At 44.1% G+C, this 20,637-nt stretch overlaps 1 protein-coding gene across 1 annotated transcript; it reads left to right on the top strand.

The window, feature by feature from the left end:
- The first annotated feature begins 4,505 nt into the window (after positions 1-4,505).
- PpD3 (protein phosphatase D3) lies at positions 4,506-19,294 on the top strand. The gene is made up of 13 exons (XM_084583385.1): positions 4,506-4,665; positions 4,788-4,957; positions 6,037-6,108; positions 6,184-6,331; positions 8,682-8,803; positions 10,125-10,190; positions 10,251-10,349; positions 10,445-10,550; positions 10,654-10,714; positions 14,066-14,147; positions 15,272-15,579; positions 17,013-17,094; positions 18,981-19,294. Exons 1-13 carry the CDS (start codon positions 4,527-4,529, stop codon positions 19,032-19,034), a joined length of 1,509 nt encoding a protein of 502 aa, XP_084439511.1. The 5' UTR covers positions 4,506-4,526; the 3' UTR covers positions 19,035-19,294.
- Positions 19,295-20,637: the final 1,343 nt, after the last annotated feature.

The following is a 20,637-nucleotide window of genomic DNA, read 5'->3' as shown; positions in this document are numbered from 1 at the left end:
TTTTTCTGGCCGCTTAAACGAGCGTCGCAACACATCGGTTGCTGTAATACTAGCACGATGGATTTCTGCAATTTCCGGTTTCTGGCTTCCCAACCGAGTGTTCGGCTGCAGCCAATAGTTTTGCTACACTTCGTTTCTCTTTCTCTGAGTGCACCAGGCCTATAATGACTATGGTCATGACTACGGTCAAGTACAATGTCAAAAGCAAAGCTAATTACTTTTAAATAACACGAATTAGGCCTTACGAAGCACAGATTAGGAATAAAGTCTGAACATGTCTGAAAAAGGAGCTACTTGAGTACAGAACTGCACAGATATCACTGCGCCAGCGTGCATGTCCTTGTTCGATAGCAGCCCAGGATAGTAGCAATACCGGCAGCAACTCCAGCGTATACCAGTTGCGAGAAATTGCCTCATCTATTTTATTTCAACGAGGATATTGTTATCATTTGTCCACGCAGGTGAAGGCAATATAGCAAGAGGACGCAGTATGAACGCCTTTTTCTGTCTAGAGCGGAAAAGTTGTTATTTTAGCTGTTTGGATTGTTGATTTTGGTAGAGGACAGAAAACCTAAACAAATGTACAGCCTTTCTCAAAAGTGTAGAGCCCGGGGGGTCCGCTTCTGAGCCATGTAGTGGCGCTGATTTAGAAGTAGTGGAGGTCTTTCCCATCGTAGAGGGAAGGACAGAAATTCTTCTTACCACCCAAAAATTTGGAACACTGGAAATGCATTACAAGCCGCACAAAGTGACTCAGAAGCAGACCCCATGGGCTCTACACTTTTGACAAAGACTGTACCTTTTTTCAAGCACAAAATGTTTTTGATGATGATGATCATAAAATACTTGTTTCACATGATCTTAATGGTCAAAAAGCTAACGAATGTTGGTACACCGCTATCTGTGCCACGGAGCCTTGGTCTGAATTCACATTGACATATTCCGCTCTGTTTGAGGATGTGGCGCCACCACGCGGGAGACACCGGTAAACGACGGTCTAGCAGACGACGCTAGTAGAACCAACGTTAGGAGAACATCGCGCTGACTACGGATGGGAAGAAAAAGTACACGTTTTGCACACGTACTTGATGAGAAATAGAACTAAAAGAAAGATAGGGCTGGAGCTAGCTTGAGCGAGTCTGCTTCACTGTCCTCGCCACTTACTTGGTCTGGCGTCATCTTGCCGAGCAACGGACGCTCTTGAGAACGTGTTCTGTCGCTCAGCTCTTCCGAAGCATCATTTGTCGGCACCCGCATATTGATGCCTGTAGAACGCCTCAATAAACAGTAATGTCATCCTGCCAGTTTTGACGCCCTCCTCCTTCTTTCCGCTTTGTCACGAAGCGCAATGTAGGCCCACTCATTGGCCGAGCGCCATCACACGTTTTCGCGCGATTTTTAGGACTCGCTTTAACGCAACACAGTGATCGCTACTCAAAGAGTCAGGTGAGCGATTCCATGTTCATCTTTAATCTACTATATATGCCTCGTCATATACACTGTCGCGGACTCGTTTGATTTTCGCAGCTGCAGAGTCCGGCGCATGTCCGCGCTGCGTTTATTTGCAGTTTCGTGTCCGGCCTTGATAAAGACGTTGTATTTGTCCTAAACGCAAGCTGACATGCATCTTTAGAATGTATCGCTGCACTTAACGAAGCACTAAGAATAATTTGGTAAAGAAAAAAGGCGCTTACATGCAGAACGATGATCTTGACTGAGCGACTTTGACCCACCCTCTTCCTTCACCTCTCAGAAGACAAAAAGAAAAGAAAAAAATTACCCACAATTACGTACTTTCTAATGCGAAATTTGAGCGCAGCAGCTCATCACCTGTTTCACCTTTTCGATAGATTGAGGCAGATTTCGAGCAAGACACGTACTTACAATTACAGACAACTTTTTAAAAATTTTTCACACGTATTCCTTCAAGAAACACTCCACTAACAGTTCTTGGCTATCATGAAAGAAGCATTTTGGTCAGAGAAATGAAGAGAGCAATCGTGGCGGCGAGGGTGCTCTCCGGTTGCCGAAACGCCGGCTCGCTATCAACGGATCACGGTGCGTGCATCCTGTTCTCACTTGCTTCACTCGCTAGCGGCGTCTGCGGCATCAGTCAGTCGCTGTTATCTGTTCGTCGCGCAACGTTCCTATGGGTCCACGCGCTGCTTCCAGCAACCTCCCGATAACTCAATTGCTCTCTTTTGGTCGGAGAAATGAAGAGAGCAATTAAGTTATCGGGAGGTTGCGGGAAGCAGCGCGTGGACCCATAGGAACGTTGCGCGACGAACAGATAACAGCGACTGACTGATGCCGCAGACGCCGCTAGCGAGTGAAGCGAGTGAGAACAGGATGCGTGCACCGTGATCCGTTGATAGCGAGCCGGCATTTCGGCAACCGGAGAGCACCCTCGCCGCCACGCAGGAAGAGGGGGGACCCCCTCCTCTTTCTGCATGGCGGCAACGGTGTTCTACGCAGTCAGCCCCGCCGGGGTGGTGCAGTGGTAAGACGCCCGACTTCTTTGCCGGAGTATCCGGGTTCGAACCCGACCTCGGCGGCTGCGTTTCGATGGAGTCGAAACGAAGAGGCGTCCGTGTGCTGCGCGATGTGAGCGCATGTCAAAGATTCCCAGCTGGTCGAAATTACTCCGCAGCCCTCCACTACGGCTTCTCTTTCTCTCTTCCTCTTTCACCCCCACCTTCCTCCCTTCCTTTACGGCGCGGTAGAGGTGTCCACAAAAACAAGTGAGACAGTTACCGCGCCTGACATCACTGACATCACACAGCACACGGACGCCTCCGTTTCGCCTCGATCGAAATGCTGATTTAAAAAACTGATTTATTTATAGGAAGGGAAAGGCGCGGTAACTGTCTCACTTGTTTTTTCTGTGGACACCGCAACCGCGCCGTAAGGGAAGGGAGGAAGATGGGAGTGAAAGTGGAAAGAGAGAAAGAGGAGCCGTAGTGGAGGGCTACGGAGTAATTTCGACCACCTGGGGATCTTTAACGTGCGTTGACATCGCACAGCACACGACGCCTCTTCGTTTCGCCTCCATCGAAACGCAGCCGCCGAGGTCGGGTTCGAACCCGGGTACTCCGGCACAGTAGTCGGGCGTCTTACCACTGCACCACCTCGGCGGGGCGATCGAAATGCTGCCGCCTGCGGTCGGGTTCAAACCCGGAGGAGGAGGATGAGGAGAAGGAGGACAAACCATCGTTATTTTGTTCTGTCAGCGGGGGGACCCTCAGTCCAGGGTCCCATTGGCCGAGGCTGCAGTAACTGTGCGGCGAGCCAGACATCCCGTGTACTCCGGAACAGTAGTCGGGCATCTAACCACTGTGCCACCGCGGCGAAGCTCATATTTTTCTTGAACGTGTTGGGGAAAGTAAGGGGGGCAAAACGGAATCGTGGACACTCAAACGTAAGTCAAGGTTGGAGTTGAAGATCGTTTGAAGATCAAACCCGCGGCAACTGTGACCTTGTATTTATCTAGCGTATAGTGAAGATTTCGCTTCAAAAATTCCCCCGCTTCAACCTTTGGCACAATTGCTTTGAGTCTGCACAAAGAGCTTAATTAATTGCGCATTGCAATAACTTTTGTCTTGTTATTAACCTTAACTCACTAGCCATGCAACGATAACCTCGGTGCCTTTTTCGTCCTGATGCTTTTATTTGCAAACAGAAGACCATAGCGCTGCTTTTGGTGACAGCGAGCTGTTGACACAGGATTGTTCGATCCCGGTAAGTGCACTCTAATCCCGGTGCAGACGATAATCCTTTTGCATCACGCGTAGCCAAAACAGGTAACTATATCGTATTCAAGCTTGCTACCAGACAAAATTAACCGCGATTTGAAGCTCCTTTTTCAGTTTCAACGCAAACGGACCACTGGTTGGAGCAGTTAAGCATGATTAGGCTTAGCTAAGCCACTAGCAAAACAGCTGAACTAGGTGAAACGACGCGTGACGATGTGAATTCGTACATAATACTTGCGCGTAGCTATGGCTAAATTATTTCACTTTTTTTTGTCAATACCCTTCATTCCGTAAACTTTTGTTTATGGCTGCTGTGAGCGTTTCTTGATGTTTCAGGAACTCTTTGGCTACTGAAGAGCGCCAAAACCCCACAGAGTTGGGTGCCTGTAGTCAGAGCGCCGTAGCGAGTGGAGAAAATAAAAAAATAACTGGGTGGTTTATGCCGTGGTGCCGAACTCTAGTAATTTTGTACAGTACTTACAAATCCGGTTCTGTACAAATCGTGGAGCTGACTTCGCGCGTGAACTGTTGGACCAAAGCGAATTCAAATACTCGCGGGTGGGCAAGCAAGTTTTGTTGTGTGTTTTTTTTTTTAATAAGAGTATTACGAAACATTTTGTGTGCTTCTCATCCATAAACTGCTAAACATTTTAAACAAATAGACGCATAGTGAGTTATTTTTTGCATTTATTTAGCGGATATATTTATTTAACAAGAAATTATTGATCCAAGAATGCGAATGTGCGACGCGGCCAATTTCAGACAGCGTCGATCATGGCGGCGGTATTGGAGGCAACTGGCGGCTCCGATACAGAGTGTTTGGTGAAGAATGAATCGTACGCGCACCAATGTTCGCCCGAGAAGGAAGACCTCGCCGCCAAGTACAAGGAGCAAGCCAATGATCACTTTAAAAGTAAGTGTTAGTTGCGTCGGGAGCCGCCCGGGCGAGCACATGGACGTGCCGGCCGCGGTGCTAGTCGGCGTGCGCGCTAACCGTGCCACTGATCACCGTGTTGTGTGCGGTTGCCTTCGCAGAGCAAGAGTTCAACGCTGCCATCGAGCTATACTCCAAAGCGATCGAGGCGGACCCCTACAAGGCGGTGTACTATGCCAACCGCAGCTTTGCGTACCTCAAGACGGAGTGCTTCGGCTACGCGTTGTCGGATGCCTCCAAGGCTATCGAGCTGGACCGGACTTACGTGAAGGTGCGCCGCTTGCTACGGCAACTTGTGCGTCGAGCGCCTCGATCGCTCATGTGCGAGCCGATTCTACTTTACACTGCTGTACCCAGGTTTGATCTCGTCGGGGCCGCACAACCCTGCAAGACTGGCGGCGCGTCCTCTATTTTGCCTAGCACTGCGGCTGTCCTTTTCTTTATAACTCTGCGCCTCTTTCTTGAATGATTCGATAAACATTAGCTGCCACTTCTGTTATATGCCATTGCACCCACATCCTTCATAGACGAAGTGCTATAAACCGAACCTAAAGGAATTCCGCACAACTTATCAATATTTAAAAAAACAGCACCATGTCATTCTTCTGCGGTGGCCATTCAGTAGAACAATATCATTCACTATGCCAACACAGCTGGCGCATGCATAACGAAGTCGCCTGTTGATGCGCCTTTATATAGTGCAGTTCCCTTTGTGTATTGTCATAATGGAATACTGCTGTCCGAAAGGTATATTAAATTTTGTGTAGCGATTGTTCACTGCCTAGAACCATTTGCTGGTGTAATTTTCGTTTTTTCAACGATATACATCTGTGGAGGTAGTGCTGAGTGCGCATCAGTGTTTATTTCTGTCCTTGCTGACCTACTGCAGCTAGGGTTACTGTCAGAACTGACTGCGAAGCACAGAAAACGATATTACTATTGTCGGTCACTTGTGGTGACATTATCTGTCATGCTTTTAACAGCTCTAAGGCAGTGTCGTGCACGTCACCAGCTCTTTAGTTTATTAGTTAAAATAAAATGTCATACACTCCCTAATGAACAAAAGAAAAATGCTCTTTATAGAAGGCTCCATCCCTTAGTAGCCTAAAGTAGTGTACGCAATCTTTTGTAATTTTAATGTTCCACATGTTGGCGAGTCAAGCCATTTCAGAAGAAAGATAAACCTAGAAAAGTACTTATTCGCTTCGTTCCGTGGTGAGTGCGAATTTTATTTCTTGAATCACAATGCTTCGCCCTCTCCAGGCAGGATTCTGTCAAAGCCATGCCTGAACATTGCTGTGCTGTAGTTTTAGACGCAGTGTCATGGTTGCCACAATTTGGGCCCTACAGGGTTACTACAGGCGAGCAGCAGCATACATGTCACTGGGGAAGTTCAAGCAAGCACTCAAAGACTTTGAGGCGGTAAGTGGTGGCTGGGATAGTAGGGGGGAACTTTTAAGATTCCATAGGGGCAAATGTGTGGTGTGCTTGGTGCAGGTGACGAAAGCACGGCCTAACGACCGCGATGCCAGTGCGAAGTACAGCGAGTGCCTCAAGGTTGTCCGACGAATAGCCTTCGAGCGGGCCATTGCGGTGGACGACTCCAAGAAATCGGTGGCGGACAGCATCGACATTGATGCCATGTGTAAGGCATAGGCTACCATGGGAGTCGCCAGAATGCTGCAGTGCAACCTTGTTGTCCTCTGGCTTATTTCAACTATCATTGGTGCCTTCTGCACCAGAACTAGCATGCTGTTCTGAGTGACTTTGCAAAAGAGTGCAAATCTGGGCCATTTGGTACATTGTGAAGAGGAGAACCAGTAAAAAAAAAAAAATGGCAGTGAATCATTCCATAAACAGCAAGAAACCAGTCATCGGGGTGTACATCTCATCTCTTTGTCCTTGTCCTTTTTCTTTTTTTGACTGGTTCTCCTCTTCGCAGTGTTTGAATTTGCACCATATTAACCGTATATTCAAACGATGTGCTCTCAGCTCTTGCCTCTTCTCAGATTAGATACTCTAAGACTCTATCGGAAAAGGATACTTTTCATGTCTCAAAGACATGCCTCCTCTCTGGTGTGTCATGCTGAAAAGCATCACTGCACACTTTACTTTCGCGTGCTGGTGAGCTAAAGCGGAACATCATGATTAGAATGAAATGTGAAAGACTGATTTTTACCTGGTTCCGTTATGAGAGAGTGTTGGAGCAAGAACCGTGAGAAGCACAACAGAGTAAAAGTGTTGGTCTGGACTATAAAAAACATCAATTGCTAGTTACCACTTGTACCATCCACTTCTCTGCCCTGATTCCAGTCATAAATCATGGTTCATTTTGGGAACTTGCCAGATGCTAACACATGAGAACTTAGGGCCAGAAAACGATCTCTGTTCTAGCTTTTATGAGTTGCTTATATTTCATACCAACTCAGATCTACACACATCTGTCTCCTTTCTACAACTTGGAGTACCTAGAACTACAAACAGTGCACTGCCACTGTGAGACCTGGGTCCACATTAGTGTCTTCTGCATTTTCAAGGTTTCTTTCCTGATACTATGTTCTGGCTAGCTAGACATACAAAAATGGGTGCTGCTGCTGTCCACACTCATTCCACTTGCAGTAGAAAACAACAGCAGGTTGTACATGTGCAAACACAAAGCCTCATAAAAAAGTGCAACTTAACTAAACTGTTATTCAAATTTTTATTGTTTATAAATGAAAACAGGTAACTAGAGTCGCCATTCACAGCCGCAGCTGTTATGCCGTTGTGGTGGTGGCACTGTAGCACACTTGAGGGGAAACGTACTTGGAAAACTTTGTTTTCTTTGAATAAAACTTGGTGAATGTAAACAGTGCCATTTATAGAGCCTGATCTCCTCTTTCTAAATCTATTTGTAGTTCTAGGATAGCCTGATTCTCTCATGTCCTAAATGCCATGCATAAGAGAAAAATAGTATATGCTTGTGGAGCTGTTGGACCTGGCAATATTCAAGACAGAGTAGTGCGGCATGATTTATCTTGTCTCTAACACTCCTCTGTGTGCATATGAGCAAATTAATATTGTTCCTTTAGGATGCACTATTTTGAGACAATTTTATAGCGCATCATTTTCAGTGGCTGCTGCTTGAATATTTAAGAAATATTGAGTCTCATAAATATTGATGATTGAAATAAGATCTAGATAGTGCATTTTGGAAACATTAAACATTGTGCATGACAAACTTGATGTAACTAAAATAAATGCATGAGATGTGCACAACACCTTTCTTTGGTGCAAAATAAAAACTTGATAAAAACAGTATTGAAATTTGTAAAAAGGCCCAGTTAAAAATCTCGGTATCAGCATTGAAAATAATTTATTATTACTTCTTGGGAAAGTGTTGTGGAGAAGCCAGCCTTGGGGGAGAAAAAGCAGAGGCTTGCCGGGTTGCCTAAGCCAAGGAGCATAATTTCATACATGACTTGATCTGACATATCATGCATTTAAAAATGGAAAAAAATTGTTCTGATTTGCATTTCTTATAGCCACCACACTTTAAGCAGGTTTTGATAATTTCCTAAATTTTTGTCTTTCATTTTCTTTTTTTTTTTTTTTTTGTATATGTGAAGTAACAAAACTCAGTTTTTTTCAATAAAAATTGCCACTTTTTGGCATGCATGTTTTCTTAAAAGCTGCCCCAGCATATTGAAATGAGGAAGCGATTCTTTTTAGATCCTTCTCTCCCTTTGTGACATTGCAGAAGAACTGTTACACACTCTAAAATTTGAAATTCAATTATAAAGTAACCTTTTTGTGAGTCTGTCAGTGGCACAGCAAGGGAAATTGCCAAATTTACATTTGCTGCTTGGGCTAATCATTGTGAACTGCTGATGGCTACCAGTTGCTGCAGGAATCTGATATTGAATATAGGCCTCTGTGCCAAAACGCATCACTTCAATGCTCCAGATTTGACGCGTTGGCGCTTTCGGTTGATAATCGCAACCTGTGGATCGCAGGCATTGAGGACGACTACCGAGGGCCCCAGCTGCAGGACGGCCGGGTGACCCTGGAGTTCATGAAGGAGCTGATGGAGACCTTCAAGGCAGGCCGCAAGCTGCACCGGAAGTATGCTTATAAGGTACAGTGCAGTGACACAACAGTGGCCTCCTCAGCTCAGACAGCCTGCCTAGATCAGATGAGCCTGTCCAGCTAGAACTAGATCCTTTCTAGCTAGGGTAGCCTGTCTAGCTGCGGTAGCCTGGCTAACTAAGGCTACTTTGTTAGGGTAGCCTGCCTGGCTAGATGGAGTGGTGACACAAGTTTGCTTAGTTGGCATAATATTCGTTTTTGGTAGAACTTGAATAACATACAGACAGTATGAGAGAGTTTCATTGCAGCAATCTCCTACTTAATCTTGCTTGTAAAGGCCAACATTAATATAACAAGGCACGTACGAAAAGAGGAACAGTGCAGGACCACCTCACAACTCAATACATTGCATTGTATTTTATTACCAATTCTACTTACAAGTGTAAACTTAAAGGCTTAGAAAAGGCCTGAAATCAAGATGAGGATAGTGCAGGAAGCTGTGGGAAGGGCGATGGCAGGTGTAACATTAAGAAACAGGAAGCACACAGATTGGGCCTGGGAACAAACGCAAGTTGCTAGCAGTCTAGTGGAAATCAAGAAGAAATGGGCAGGTCAGAGCATGTTAATGCATGATAACCACAGTCGTCGTCAAATGTAACAAAGTGTATTCGAGGAAAGAGCGAACATAGCAGAAGGCTGCAGAAAGTCAGATAGGTGGATAAGGTTGACAAGTTTTCAGGGATCAAATGAATGCAGCTAGCACAAGACAGGGTTAACTGGAGGGATATGAGAAAGGCATTTGCTCTGCAGTGGGTTTAGTCAAGTTAAGGATGACTTGTAGCTACTATGCACCATTTTCTGTTGTCAGGGTATCATGATTTTTTTCTAATTTGAAGAAATTTGAACTGTTTTATATTGAATTTTATACTGAAAGCCAATTCGTTTGCCCCAGATATTTATGTCTTGTTAAATTTCAGAATTTTACTATTTATTCACCCTTGCTTATTAATTTAATCACTTCTGTGCTTACCACAAGGGCAGCTAACCAACCTACTGTAGGCATTAGACCAGGTCCAGATTGTGTCTAATCCTCTGGCAATATTGTTACGTGGTGGCATGAGAGGCGATGGAACACGGCGAGACAGCAGAAACAGAATGACGTGATGACATGACAATGAAATATGCTTTAATGGCCAGCGGGCCTGGCGCGAGCGCTCCGCCCCGCGTCACTGCCCGCTTCGTCATCTTGGTAGCAATATCTAATCAAGAGGTCGTGATAGTTGCCACGTGTATAAATGTTAAATATGTCCTTTCCTTCTTGTTATTTTGCTTTGTAACCATGGCGATGAATGGTACTTTCATTACCACAGATGCTGGTCGACGCCAAGGCACTGTTTCAGCCACTGCCAAGCCTAGTAGACATACACGTGCCATCGGTAATGTCACTTTTGCATGAACTCGTGTGCAAACTCGTCAGCAACTTTTTTTGGTTGCAGGACTGTAAGTTTACAATCTGCGGAGACATTCACGGTCAGTTTTTCGACCTGATGAACATCTTCGAACTCAATGGACTACCATCCGAGACCAACCCTTATGTATCCTTTGGCTCCTAGCACGGCAGGAATTGCCTCTTTTTCTTGTTTCGTGGTGACCATTTCGCATGCGTTGGACCCTTGACCTGTCTGCCCAGCTTTTCAATGGGGACTTTGTGGACCGGGGTTCATTTTCAGTGGAATGCATCTTTACTCTACTGGGCTTCAAGCTTCTCTATCCAGATCACATGTACATGTCACGAGGTAAGGAACCAGCTGAAAAGGAAAAAGCGAGGAAGCAAAAAACCACTTCTTTTTGTGCGTCAAATTATGATGGCTTGTGCGCACTTTTGATAATGCTATACAGGGAATCACGAGAGTCAAACCATGAACCAGATGTATGGCTTCGAAGGGGAAGTCAAGGCCAAGTATCCTTTATGTCGATGCAGTCTTGTCAGTGCACTGTTGTGGGGACAGAACAGTGATTGTATTGTATGTGTGGTCTTGGCGGGTATTCTGTATGTGCGGACTGAACTTTTCGGTTTGGACCAGGGAAAAGCAATAAAAGTTGCATAATTCAATTTTCAAAATTTGGTTTTAACTGAAAAAACGTCACTATCCTTAACATGCTCACTTTAGCTAGCAGACGACTGACCAGGATTGAAACTTAGAGCCAAGAAACAAAGTTAAGGTACGGAAGCCAGGGACGCAGTAATATGGTGCTATGTTTAGATTGTACACGATTGTGCACTCTGAAGCATTGTACAGTGCAGTACAGTTGCGTACATAAGAAAACAGCTTATGCTGTTCTGTTCTAGTTCCAACCGCACTTTTTCTGTCGGACGCAAATGAATGTCCATGAGAAAGCATACCAGTATCCGCTAGCAGCCTGTAAATGCCATATATATGCATGTAAAGGCCACATTATTCTTTTTCTTTTTAATTGCCGTAGTGCGTGGCCCTTACTCAAGAGTGGCATTTTTTAATAAAATTTTCACGCAGTTTTCTGGAGAAGTGGTTTATTTTTCATTACAGTTTGGTGCTGTATCTATGTTCATATGTTCCAAATAGCTTTAAAGTTCTTTATTCAGGTGAAAGCTTTTAATGGCTCATACTGTCATCTGTTCGCGAGAAGTGTCCTACTCCTTCGCGAAATTCCACGGAATATCACAAGATTGTACCATGAGGAATATAGAACGCTCATCATAATTCCCTTTGTCTACCGTGAGGATGATAGTGGGATTCTGCAAGTGACAGATACTGCGCCTTTCCTTTCCTGTAAACGAATTATAGAACAGCGGTAAACTTTGATGCGTTCAATGAAATGTTGGTTGTGTTCGACAAGGGGCGCAGGATGTACCGTCACGGCTGGTCATGATGTCACCAGGCTATTCATGCATATACGAAGCTGACCCAGCCGGGCGTCCGTGCGGCATGTTTTATTTGGCGCTTCCTTGAACGGCGCACCACACAGCAAACAGAAGCGACGCAGATGTCTAGGAGACGTTAGTACAGCAGGCATCAGAGGCTTTTGAAATTGATTTACACTAAAGAAAAGATGCAGTATCTGTCGCAGTTCTCTGCGGACACTTGTACTGCACAGTAAAGGAAGGGAGGAAGATGGGAGTGAAAGAAGAGAGGGAAATTGAGGTGCTGTAGTGGAGGGCTATCATCCATCATGCTAATTGCTTTTGCCTCATGGCACTTCAGTGGTCCAGAGTGCCCTCTAAACTTTCTTGCTGTCGCCACTGCTCAGGCTGTCATCATCAACGTTGTCATCATCCTAATGAACGTCATTTTCTGCTCCGTCTGCCCATTACGTTCAAGCTGCCTGTCTCAAGCTATTAACCCTTTGAGGGTCGAATTTTTTTGAAAAAAACTTTTCCAGATGGTCAAAATACTTTATTGCGAATTTTTAAAGTTCAATATGAGTAAAGTCACGGAAAAGTTGTAGAAAAATATTAGGAACCGTATTTTGGAGTCAACGTTGCTCCGCACTGCAAACTCTAGAACCTCGGGAAGCCACAAGGAGAGCAGGAATACCTGGTGAGCTTGTCCCCAATAAAAATGGAAATCGGTTTTTGTGGCCCCTGCACCCAAAGGGGCCATAAAGATAAAAATCAAGTGTTGCGCGCCTCCATTGTGATCATGGGGGAGGGGTGTAACCGAAACCATGCAAGGGCCTTGCCGCAGACCAGGCTACAAGCTGCAGCTAGGAATCAGTTCTGTTTATCCCCTGCACAGAAGCGCCTATGAAGATAGAAGTCAAGTTTCGCTCCTACATTGGGATCACGTCACGAAACCGAAACCACGATAGGGCAGCGGCCACAGACCGGGTGACACGCTGCAGCGAAGAATCACTTCTGTTTATCTTCGCAAGAAGGCAGCGCAATAATTTCTAAGTGCTTCTTGTAAGCCCTAGGAGATGGCAGCACCTCCCACTGAGCATGCATCGTCATTAGGGCACGAGATTTCAAACGGAGGATTGAAACCGTACCGGTACCGCAAAAACCCTCAAAGGGTTAACAACAATGTTGTGGGCATAGCGCACCATGCGTTCAAAATTCAGGAGCACATGAGCTAAAACGATTCTCTTTTTAGTTGTCTGGTTAGTACCAGTGCATGGAACGTGTGCACATATGCACACATGTAGAGCAGTTGATTGAATTTTCTTTTTAATTTTTTATTATTATTATTATTATTATTATTATTATTATTATTATTATTATTTATTATTATTATTATTATTATTATTATTATTATTATTATTATTATTATTATTATTATTATTATTATTATTATTATTATTATTGGGCTCCTAAGTTTGGGAGAGCAGCCCTCTCCCACATACATATGATACGGCAGTTGCCAGTTTCAATTAGGGAACCTGTGAGAAATGCTAAAAGTCAATAGCGTGCATTTGCTTCACTTTTTACTTAATTTACTTTTACTTTTATTTTTTTTTAATTTAATGGCAATTTAATTTAATTTAAGAAAGTTTTGATGACACCGAAAAAAGCCTGTCGATTTTCAAGAAATAGAAACCAGAAATCCCAACCACTACTAATGTCTTAAATGAATTCACATAGTTTAATTCTAGTCGCTCATCTAGCCTGCTCTGTCGGGATGCCTCAACAGAACTTGCACTGCTCTTTCTCTTTCTACTTGTTCATCCTTTTTGCCTTGCCACTTACTCAGAAAAGTATGCCTAGGCTCTTTGTACTTTGCTTTTGTCTAAGACATCTGTTCACCCTGTTTATCCTTTGTGAATGGCCTTTGTTTTGTTTTGTTTTTTACCATACAGTGGCTATACTATTTACTGCAAAAGACGGAGAGCCTGTTTTCTATTAACACTGAGCTTCCGTTTTATGTGGCTTTGCTAGCGGAATGGTCACAGTATCAAACACGTGTGGCAGGTGCAGCTCCAATGAAACTTGAATGTGGTTTTCTTAGGTCTGTATCCACCTTCTAATCCGGACATGCATGAAAGAAAGGGCAAATAAATAAAGAAATGATACATTTCACAGCTACCTGCCTTTCGCCATTTGCAGTGTGCTACCTGCTAGTAGACGAGCACGTGAAGTCTGTGCTGCTTACATCGCAGGGTTTGAGGTATTGAATCAATTAAGAGGGCAGTGATTGAAGAAGATTGACATTATACCTTAAGATATAAAGGTGTTTAAACCCAGGTTGTTGGTCTGGGCATTTTCTGTAAATGCAACTTCTGTACCTGTATTCTCTGCCCGAGCATGGGGTCTCCTTAACCGATGCCTGTGTAGGTACACGCCCAAGATGGCTGAACTGTTCACAGAAGTCTTCAACTGGCTTCCTCTGGCCCACCTTATAAACAAAAGGGTTTTGGTGAGTACTTGTGATAGTTTTGTTTAAATAGTGTGCGATTCTCCCTGTTGTGCTGTTGCTGTAGGTGTAGTTGTTTGATGAGCCCCGCCTTGTCTCTGGACATAATGTACGGGTCAGCTTGAACAGGCGTGCTTATAGTTTGTGAAGGTCGCTTACCTAGAAGGAAAGAAAGGCAGAGTGTGGAGGCGGTTAATTAAAGTAGTCTTTCTCCTTCAAGGTGCAATGAGCAAATCGGAGATAGATTAGCGTTGCCTTTGTATGTGGTCGAGAGTTTCTCGTACTGGGTTTCTGGAGTACCCACAATAATACATGCTCGAGTTCTAGCCTTTTTTTATCCACTTTGTTAGGACCAGCCATGCTTTGATTGTCCTTAGCATACTGTATCACCAGAAACCTGTTCATTTAACTGTTGGGGCTTGCATGAAGCAGTACAGAGAGGACGGGCTGAAGACCACAAGTAAAACTTACCACATTTTTAATAACATTGCTTGAGCGTTGACTGCCTGTCACTGCTGCAACAGAAGACAAGGGCAAGGAGAAACCATTGTGAGGTCAAGGACATAACCGCTATACCTGCAGCTGATGTTAGTGTCACCGAGTAGGCTGTTCTTGTTAATGTGAAGCAGCCCCTGCCAATCGTTTGCTGTTATGCATCGGAGCCCCAAAAAGATGCAACTAAAGGAAAGATCATTGAGGCTTCTGAGATTGCAAAGCTAGGCCCAGCATGTGTTAGCACTTCGTCCGTCGCCATATAAAAAAAAAAATAACACAAGTTTCTTTTGCTGCCCTAGAATCCATTTTCTTGTGAATGAACAGATTGTTTGTCCGTGTTTTTCTTTGATTTATCAGTCATGGCCGCTTGTACTAAAACAATCAGTTGTTAGTCAGTGCTGTGTCTTGTCCCTTCCTTCCTCGTCTTTGTCTTGGTGCGCTGCTTTTTCCTAGTTTGTCATTCAGTCTGCTTCCTTTCTGTCTTACTCAGCTGGTGGAGTGTTTGTCTGAGACATTTTCAGTCCCATTTTCAATACACGGAGTGGGCCGAACAAAGCACCGCACATATGACGTCACTCGCATGCTGACACTCAGACATGGTCAGTACCATGATGAGACTGTGCCCTGTACAGGTGATGCACGGCGGCCTCTTTTCGGACGACAACGTGATGCTGGACGACATCCGTAAGACGCCCCGCAACCGACAGCCGCCAGAGGAGGGCATCATGTGCGAGCTGCTCTGGTCAGACCCACAGCCCCAGGACGGCCGGTCACCCAGCAAGCGCGGAGTGGGCATCCACTTTGGGCCGGACGTGACGCGGCGGTTCCTACAGCGGAACGAGCTCGATTATATCGTGCGTAGCCATGAGGTCAAGGCCGATGGCTACGAAGTAGCCCACCAGGGCAAATGCGTCACCGTCTTCTCTGCGCCAAACTACTGGTCAGTGCATGGGCTGGGTTAGGGTTGATAACAAGTGGGACTAAACGAAATGCTTGACAGTTAGTAGGGCAGTGCCACCTAACTGTGCTATTCGTTTCGTTATTTATCCCAAAAGAATAGGAGCACCGAAGTCAAATTTGTTAAATTTCTTTTCTTTCCATTAAATTAAATTCTACGCGTCTTATAGTACTTTAGTTGACATGTTCAGAAGCAAAAAAAAAAAAGAAAATGCGCTTTTTGAGAAAATTCAGTCTAATAGCCTTGTCCTCACTTAATTCAAACTTATGATGTCAATACTGTAAGTGAATCACAATATATTCTGACCTCAGAGATCCTCCTGTAAGAGCTGCTACATTTTGATGGAGGTAAAATGCCAGGCTCTCCTGTACTGTGCAACGTTGGCCCACGTTAAAGAATCACGGCCAGTCGATTTAATCAGAGCCCTTCACTATAGCATCCCTCACTGACCACGAGTCGCTTCTAGCCATTATACTCCATAAACGAAACAAAAGCTGATTATTGCTCAAAATATATTAAATGATTTAGAAATGCAGTGTTCTTTTCTTTTATTTTTGCCATCACTTGACTCAAACTTATGTCAACGTCGAGAAGACTTATATGATCATTGGCAGAAAGTGACTGGCGAATTGGAAAGGCAAATAGACCTTGCACTAAAAGGGACCTTCATTGGCATCACCAGAGATTACTTTCGGAAACAGTAATGCCTGTATATTTAACTCTTTAGCCTTGTCCGGCTCAAACAGCTCCATTTTCAGTGAACACAGAAGCCCTTTTGTCACTAGGATACAGTAATCAGTTGATGCAGGTCGTCTTGATTTTGCCCTTAGTGTCCTGCTAAGAGTCTTCATGTGAGGATGGAAGTTGTAGCCAGAGCAGAAATGAAGTCAGTATGCTTAGTATGCGGGTACCATAAGATGAGATCTTAACTCTGAGTGCAAGCCCAGGTATTCTCGCATCTTGGACTGGTCCTGCCATCTATTGAACATTTGTTAAAAACTCAAGTTTGTGCACTTTCATACACGAAGGGCAGGTACTACTGTTTTCACTGTGGTGGTATACAGCAATTGGTTTTGGAATAGGGCTCATCTAATACAAATATTTCTTTGGCCAACACACGGCATTGTGGGCACTAAAAGCGTTTTTTAACTCAAATTTCGCAAAATAAAATGTCTGTTTAAACTAGGCGGCCTCTCGCTGTCCCTCATATTAGCTTTTTCAGAGCACTTGCTCACAGCAGTATGCATATTACGGGCAAGTTGCTGCTCAGCAGCCTGTACATATCGTAGGCAAAACTATTGAAATTGAAGGTGTGCAGATGTGGTTGCGTGGCTTGGCATTTAATGGCCCATAGTCAAGACAAGGTTTACATGTTTTCACTTTAATTTACTTGTGTTTGCTTATTGTCTGTGCAGTGACACAATGGGTAACAAGGGGGCCTTCATCACCATGACCGGTGGCGACCTGAAACCCAAGTTCACAACATATGAAGCCGTGGTAAGTTCCACATAAATGGCACCATCTGCTGGCTGCTGAGTGCCATGGTTAGCCTCTCTGAATCGCCGCGACAATATAGTGCCTGCCATCTTTGATTTACTACCAGCATTATTTTTTTTTTCTGCTTGGAAAGATGGCTACATTGCAGGAATGTCCCGAAACCCTTCCACGTTCGAAGCGTCTGCGAAGGATTAACTGCAGTGACATCATTTCTATGATACTTTTTTGCCGTGCAATTTTCTGACCAGTCAGTGGACACAGCTCTTCCTGCATATGCCAGCCGCGAAATTTTCAACACTTCCTTTCTCTCCATCATCATCATCACCACCACCAGCCTGACTATACCCACTGCAGGGTGAAGGCCTCTCCCATATTTCTACACTTAACCCGGTTCTGTGCTAGCTGCATCCACTTGACCCCTGCGAACTTCTTAACCTCATCCACCCACCTAACTTTCTGTCGCCCCCTGCTACGCTTTCCTTCCCTTGGAATCCAGTTCTCTCCATCGTCTGTTGCAAATATTTTTTTAACTGTGAAACTTCGCATTCTTGGCAACACTCACTGCGCTGCTTTCCTTGTATTTCAGTGGTGGTTGATATGGTGAAATAGCGTTTCTCAGTAAATATCAAATGCTTCATACGCGTCAGTGTAGGAATTCGCAACTAGTCACGCATAGTTTTCATGCAGTTTTATGGGTTATAAAACTCTCTTATTTTTTGATAAAGGTAACATATTTGCTGTCACGTAATGCTAACCTATCTGCCTAACCTGACTTGCCATTCCCTTCAGCTTCCTTTTAAGCATGGCAGTCGATGTAGTACCGGAGATGTACTGAGGTAGGGTGAAACCCCTTGTTGTAGTTAAGCCTGACGTGGGAGCATTACCAAGCCTGGGCAGTTTCTTTACTACAACTGTAACAAAATTTTTCGTTACCTAAAAGGAGTATTTTCTAGTAGCATGTCAAGTGAAAACACTGAAAACAAAATATGGCGTTCATAACTAAAGCGAGTATCTCAGGAATTGCACGCAAAAACTGCCGTCTTTTCAACCGAAATTGGAAAAAGGGTAGCCATTACTAACAGCTATTAGTCACTTGCCGTAGTGTTATTGTGATCTTCAGATCAGAGCCTTGTTCCAGGAAACTTTTTCTTTTCCTACGCTATACCTATGCAGACAGGAGACAGCTGCATGCCTCTATGAGGTACAGCTAAGCAGTTATAAATTTTCACAAGAATTATTCATTTGTTATAAATCTATTTCACTTTTAGGGAACTCCATTAGGTACACTAATGGCATAGTATTTCAGTGGGCGATTCAGAGCAAGTTTTCTTTCTTCGAGAAACCAGAGAGCTTCCAATGGGTGATTTGGATTCAGATCCCGATCTCTGATTGGATCAAGAGGTATGGCTCCTGAACTCTAGATATGTTGCTCCTTCGTGGCATCAGAGAGTTGCTCTGGATTGCTGATTGAAAAACATATATTGTAAGCTCACTTCTTTTTTATTGATTGATTGATTAAGGACAGCACAGCATTCCATGGAAAAGGAAATGATCACTAGTATAGCCTCGAGAGAATCAAAGAGAACAGTGTAAATGAGAGAAGACGCTTAATCATATTCTAGACAAATGAAAAGAAAAAATATGTTGGCTAGGAAGTGCAATGCAATGAACAGGTGGTGTAGAAAAGAGGCAACTGGCATGAATCGGAAAATACCTCTGCCCTGCGATGGATGCAAGTGTGACTGGTGACCTTAAAGGAGTGTTTTTTTTTTCTTCTCCTCTTTGTTAGTTTGCTTGCTGTGTAAACACAATGCAGTTTAACTTGCAGTGATCATGGAAACATGCTTTGTATTCATTCGCATTTCTTGCCTTCTCTGTTGTTGCAGCCCCATCCAAACATCAAGCCCATGGCGTATGCCAGCAGTTTGCTTGCCCTCTGAAGCAGGTTGGCCACATCTCTTCTTCCATGGCTGCGATTGAGGTGGCGCAGTAGCGCCCTCTGTTGGGACCCACTGCGCACAAATCACTCCCCCGCCGCTGACGTTTAGCACTGGCCTCCGACAGGCTGAAGCCTGCTGGCAGGCCCGCACTGCGATGGGATGGTCGTACCTGTCCCCAGTCATGATGCAGATGGTTTCCACCTACCAGTTTGTACTAAAGAGCTGCTGTTGAGAATACATGGTGTGCAACAGTTACAAAACTTGTGCTCTTTTGTTCGGAGTTGAGTGGTACTGCCGGCATTCTCGTGTGCAATATTTTTTTTTTTTTTCTTGTTGCTTCAGCTACATACAGATACTATATTGGAGCTTTGGCATGGTTCAGGTGTCCACAGAGACAAGTGTGACAGATACGGCACATTTCTCTTCCTGTGAACCATTATTATTATTATTATTATTAAATATGTTGTATGTTAAGGGGCCACCCACAGAGTGCTGTTGCAAGTTGTCTTGTCAGTCACTCTAGATAGGTCCTCAACTAGTAATCTCTTTGTTCATCTCCCATATATGTTACTGAGCTGGGTCAGTGTTCAGAATTAAATTAAGTGCGCACTTGTATGCCTTTGCTAGCACCAGAATAGTACTATATGCAAGAGAATAGCCACAAAAAGTAAGTGATGCACTTGATACTAATATGTTTCTTTTTTTCGGCGATTGTGATAAAAAACAATTGTGTGGCCAGTTTAGCAAGGACATCAGGCATCAACAATGAAACAAGATTCAAGTTAGTATTGAAAAGTTATTTGCAACTGTAAGAGCCACAAGGAGTCAGCGACACGCAAATTATTTTGTGGCAATTTTCAGCATTTCTATATTGGGTGGTATTTTATATAAAGCACTGTTGAATCAAGTGCTGTTGTAACGTAGAGAAAATGGCCGTCATTCTTTGAGGGAGCCAGCTAACATTACTGGTAATATGGCACCTTCTTTCGGTTGATACGTAATTGTACACATTACAGTGTATGGGTGAGAATTTCTGTAATTTTTGCCTAGCATTGACTACAGGCCTGTACCTTTTATGACTACACTAAGCCTTAAACAAAAGTATGACAATTTGAGCCTTGCATTTCAGCTTGAATAACATCCTTTAACATCTGCTTACACATGCAACATGCTCTTGATGCTTCATGGACATTTGGAGTGGCGTGGATGTGCTCGTGAAGCAAAAGTGTGTCTGACTCTTTACTGCGGTGTTTTAATTTTCTTTGTACTAGAGTTGAAAATAATGTATGACAACGACCTCCTAGCACCATCTCGAGGGCAATTCAGTCTTGGAGTCGGGGCATCGTCGTAGAACATCAATGGGCAAATTTTGATGGTATTGTTGTGATAAAACTCACCCACTGAACTAATTTGTAATGTTGCTTTCATGAATGGCACGAGCCAGTATTACCAAAATGACATAAGAGATATGAGCAGCAATGGTCAAGGGTATTCTCTTTTTGTAAGCAAACAGTAGGGCCGAGGAAAAGCTATGGGCCGATCAAAACATTCATATCTTTGCAGTCGAAAAGGATCTATCGGACCTTGCCAAAACATAATTGGA

Source organism: Amblyomma maculatum, chromosome 11 (genome assembly GCF_055883805.1).
Source record: "Amblyomma maculatum isolate TAMU_Amacu chromosome 11, ASM5588380v1, whole genome shotgun sequence".
Taxonomy (NCBI): domain Eukaryota; kingdom Metazoa; phylum Arthropoda; class Arachnida; order Ixodida; family Ixodidae; genus Amblyomma; species Amblyomma maculatum.
Note: the sequence above shows the minus strand (reverse complement) of the source record. Positions and strands in the feature narration are given on the sequence as shown.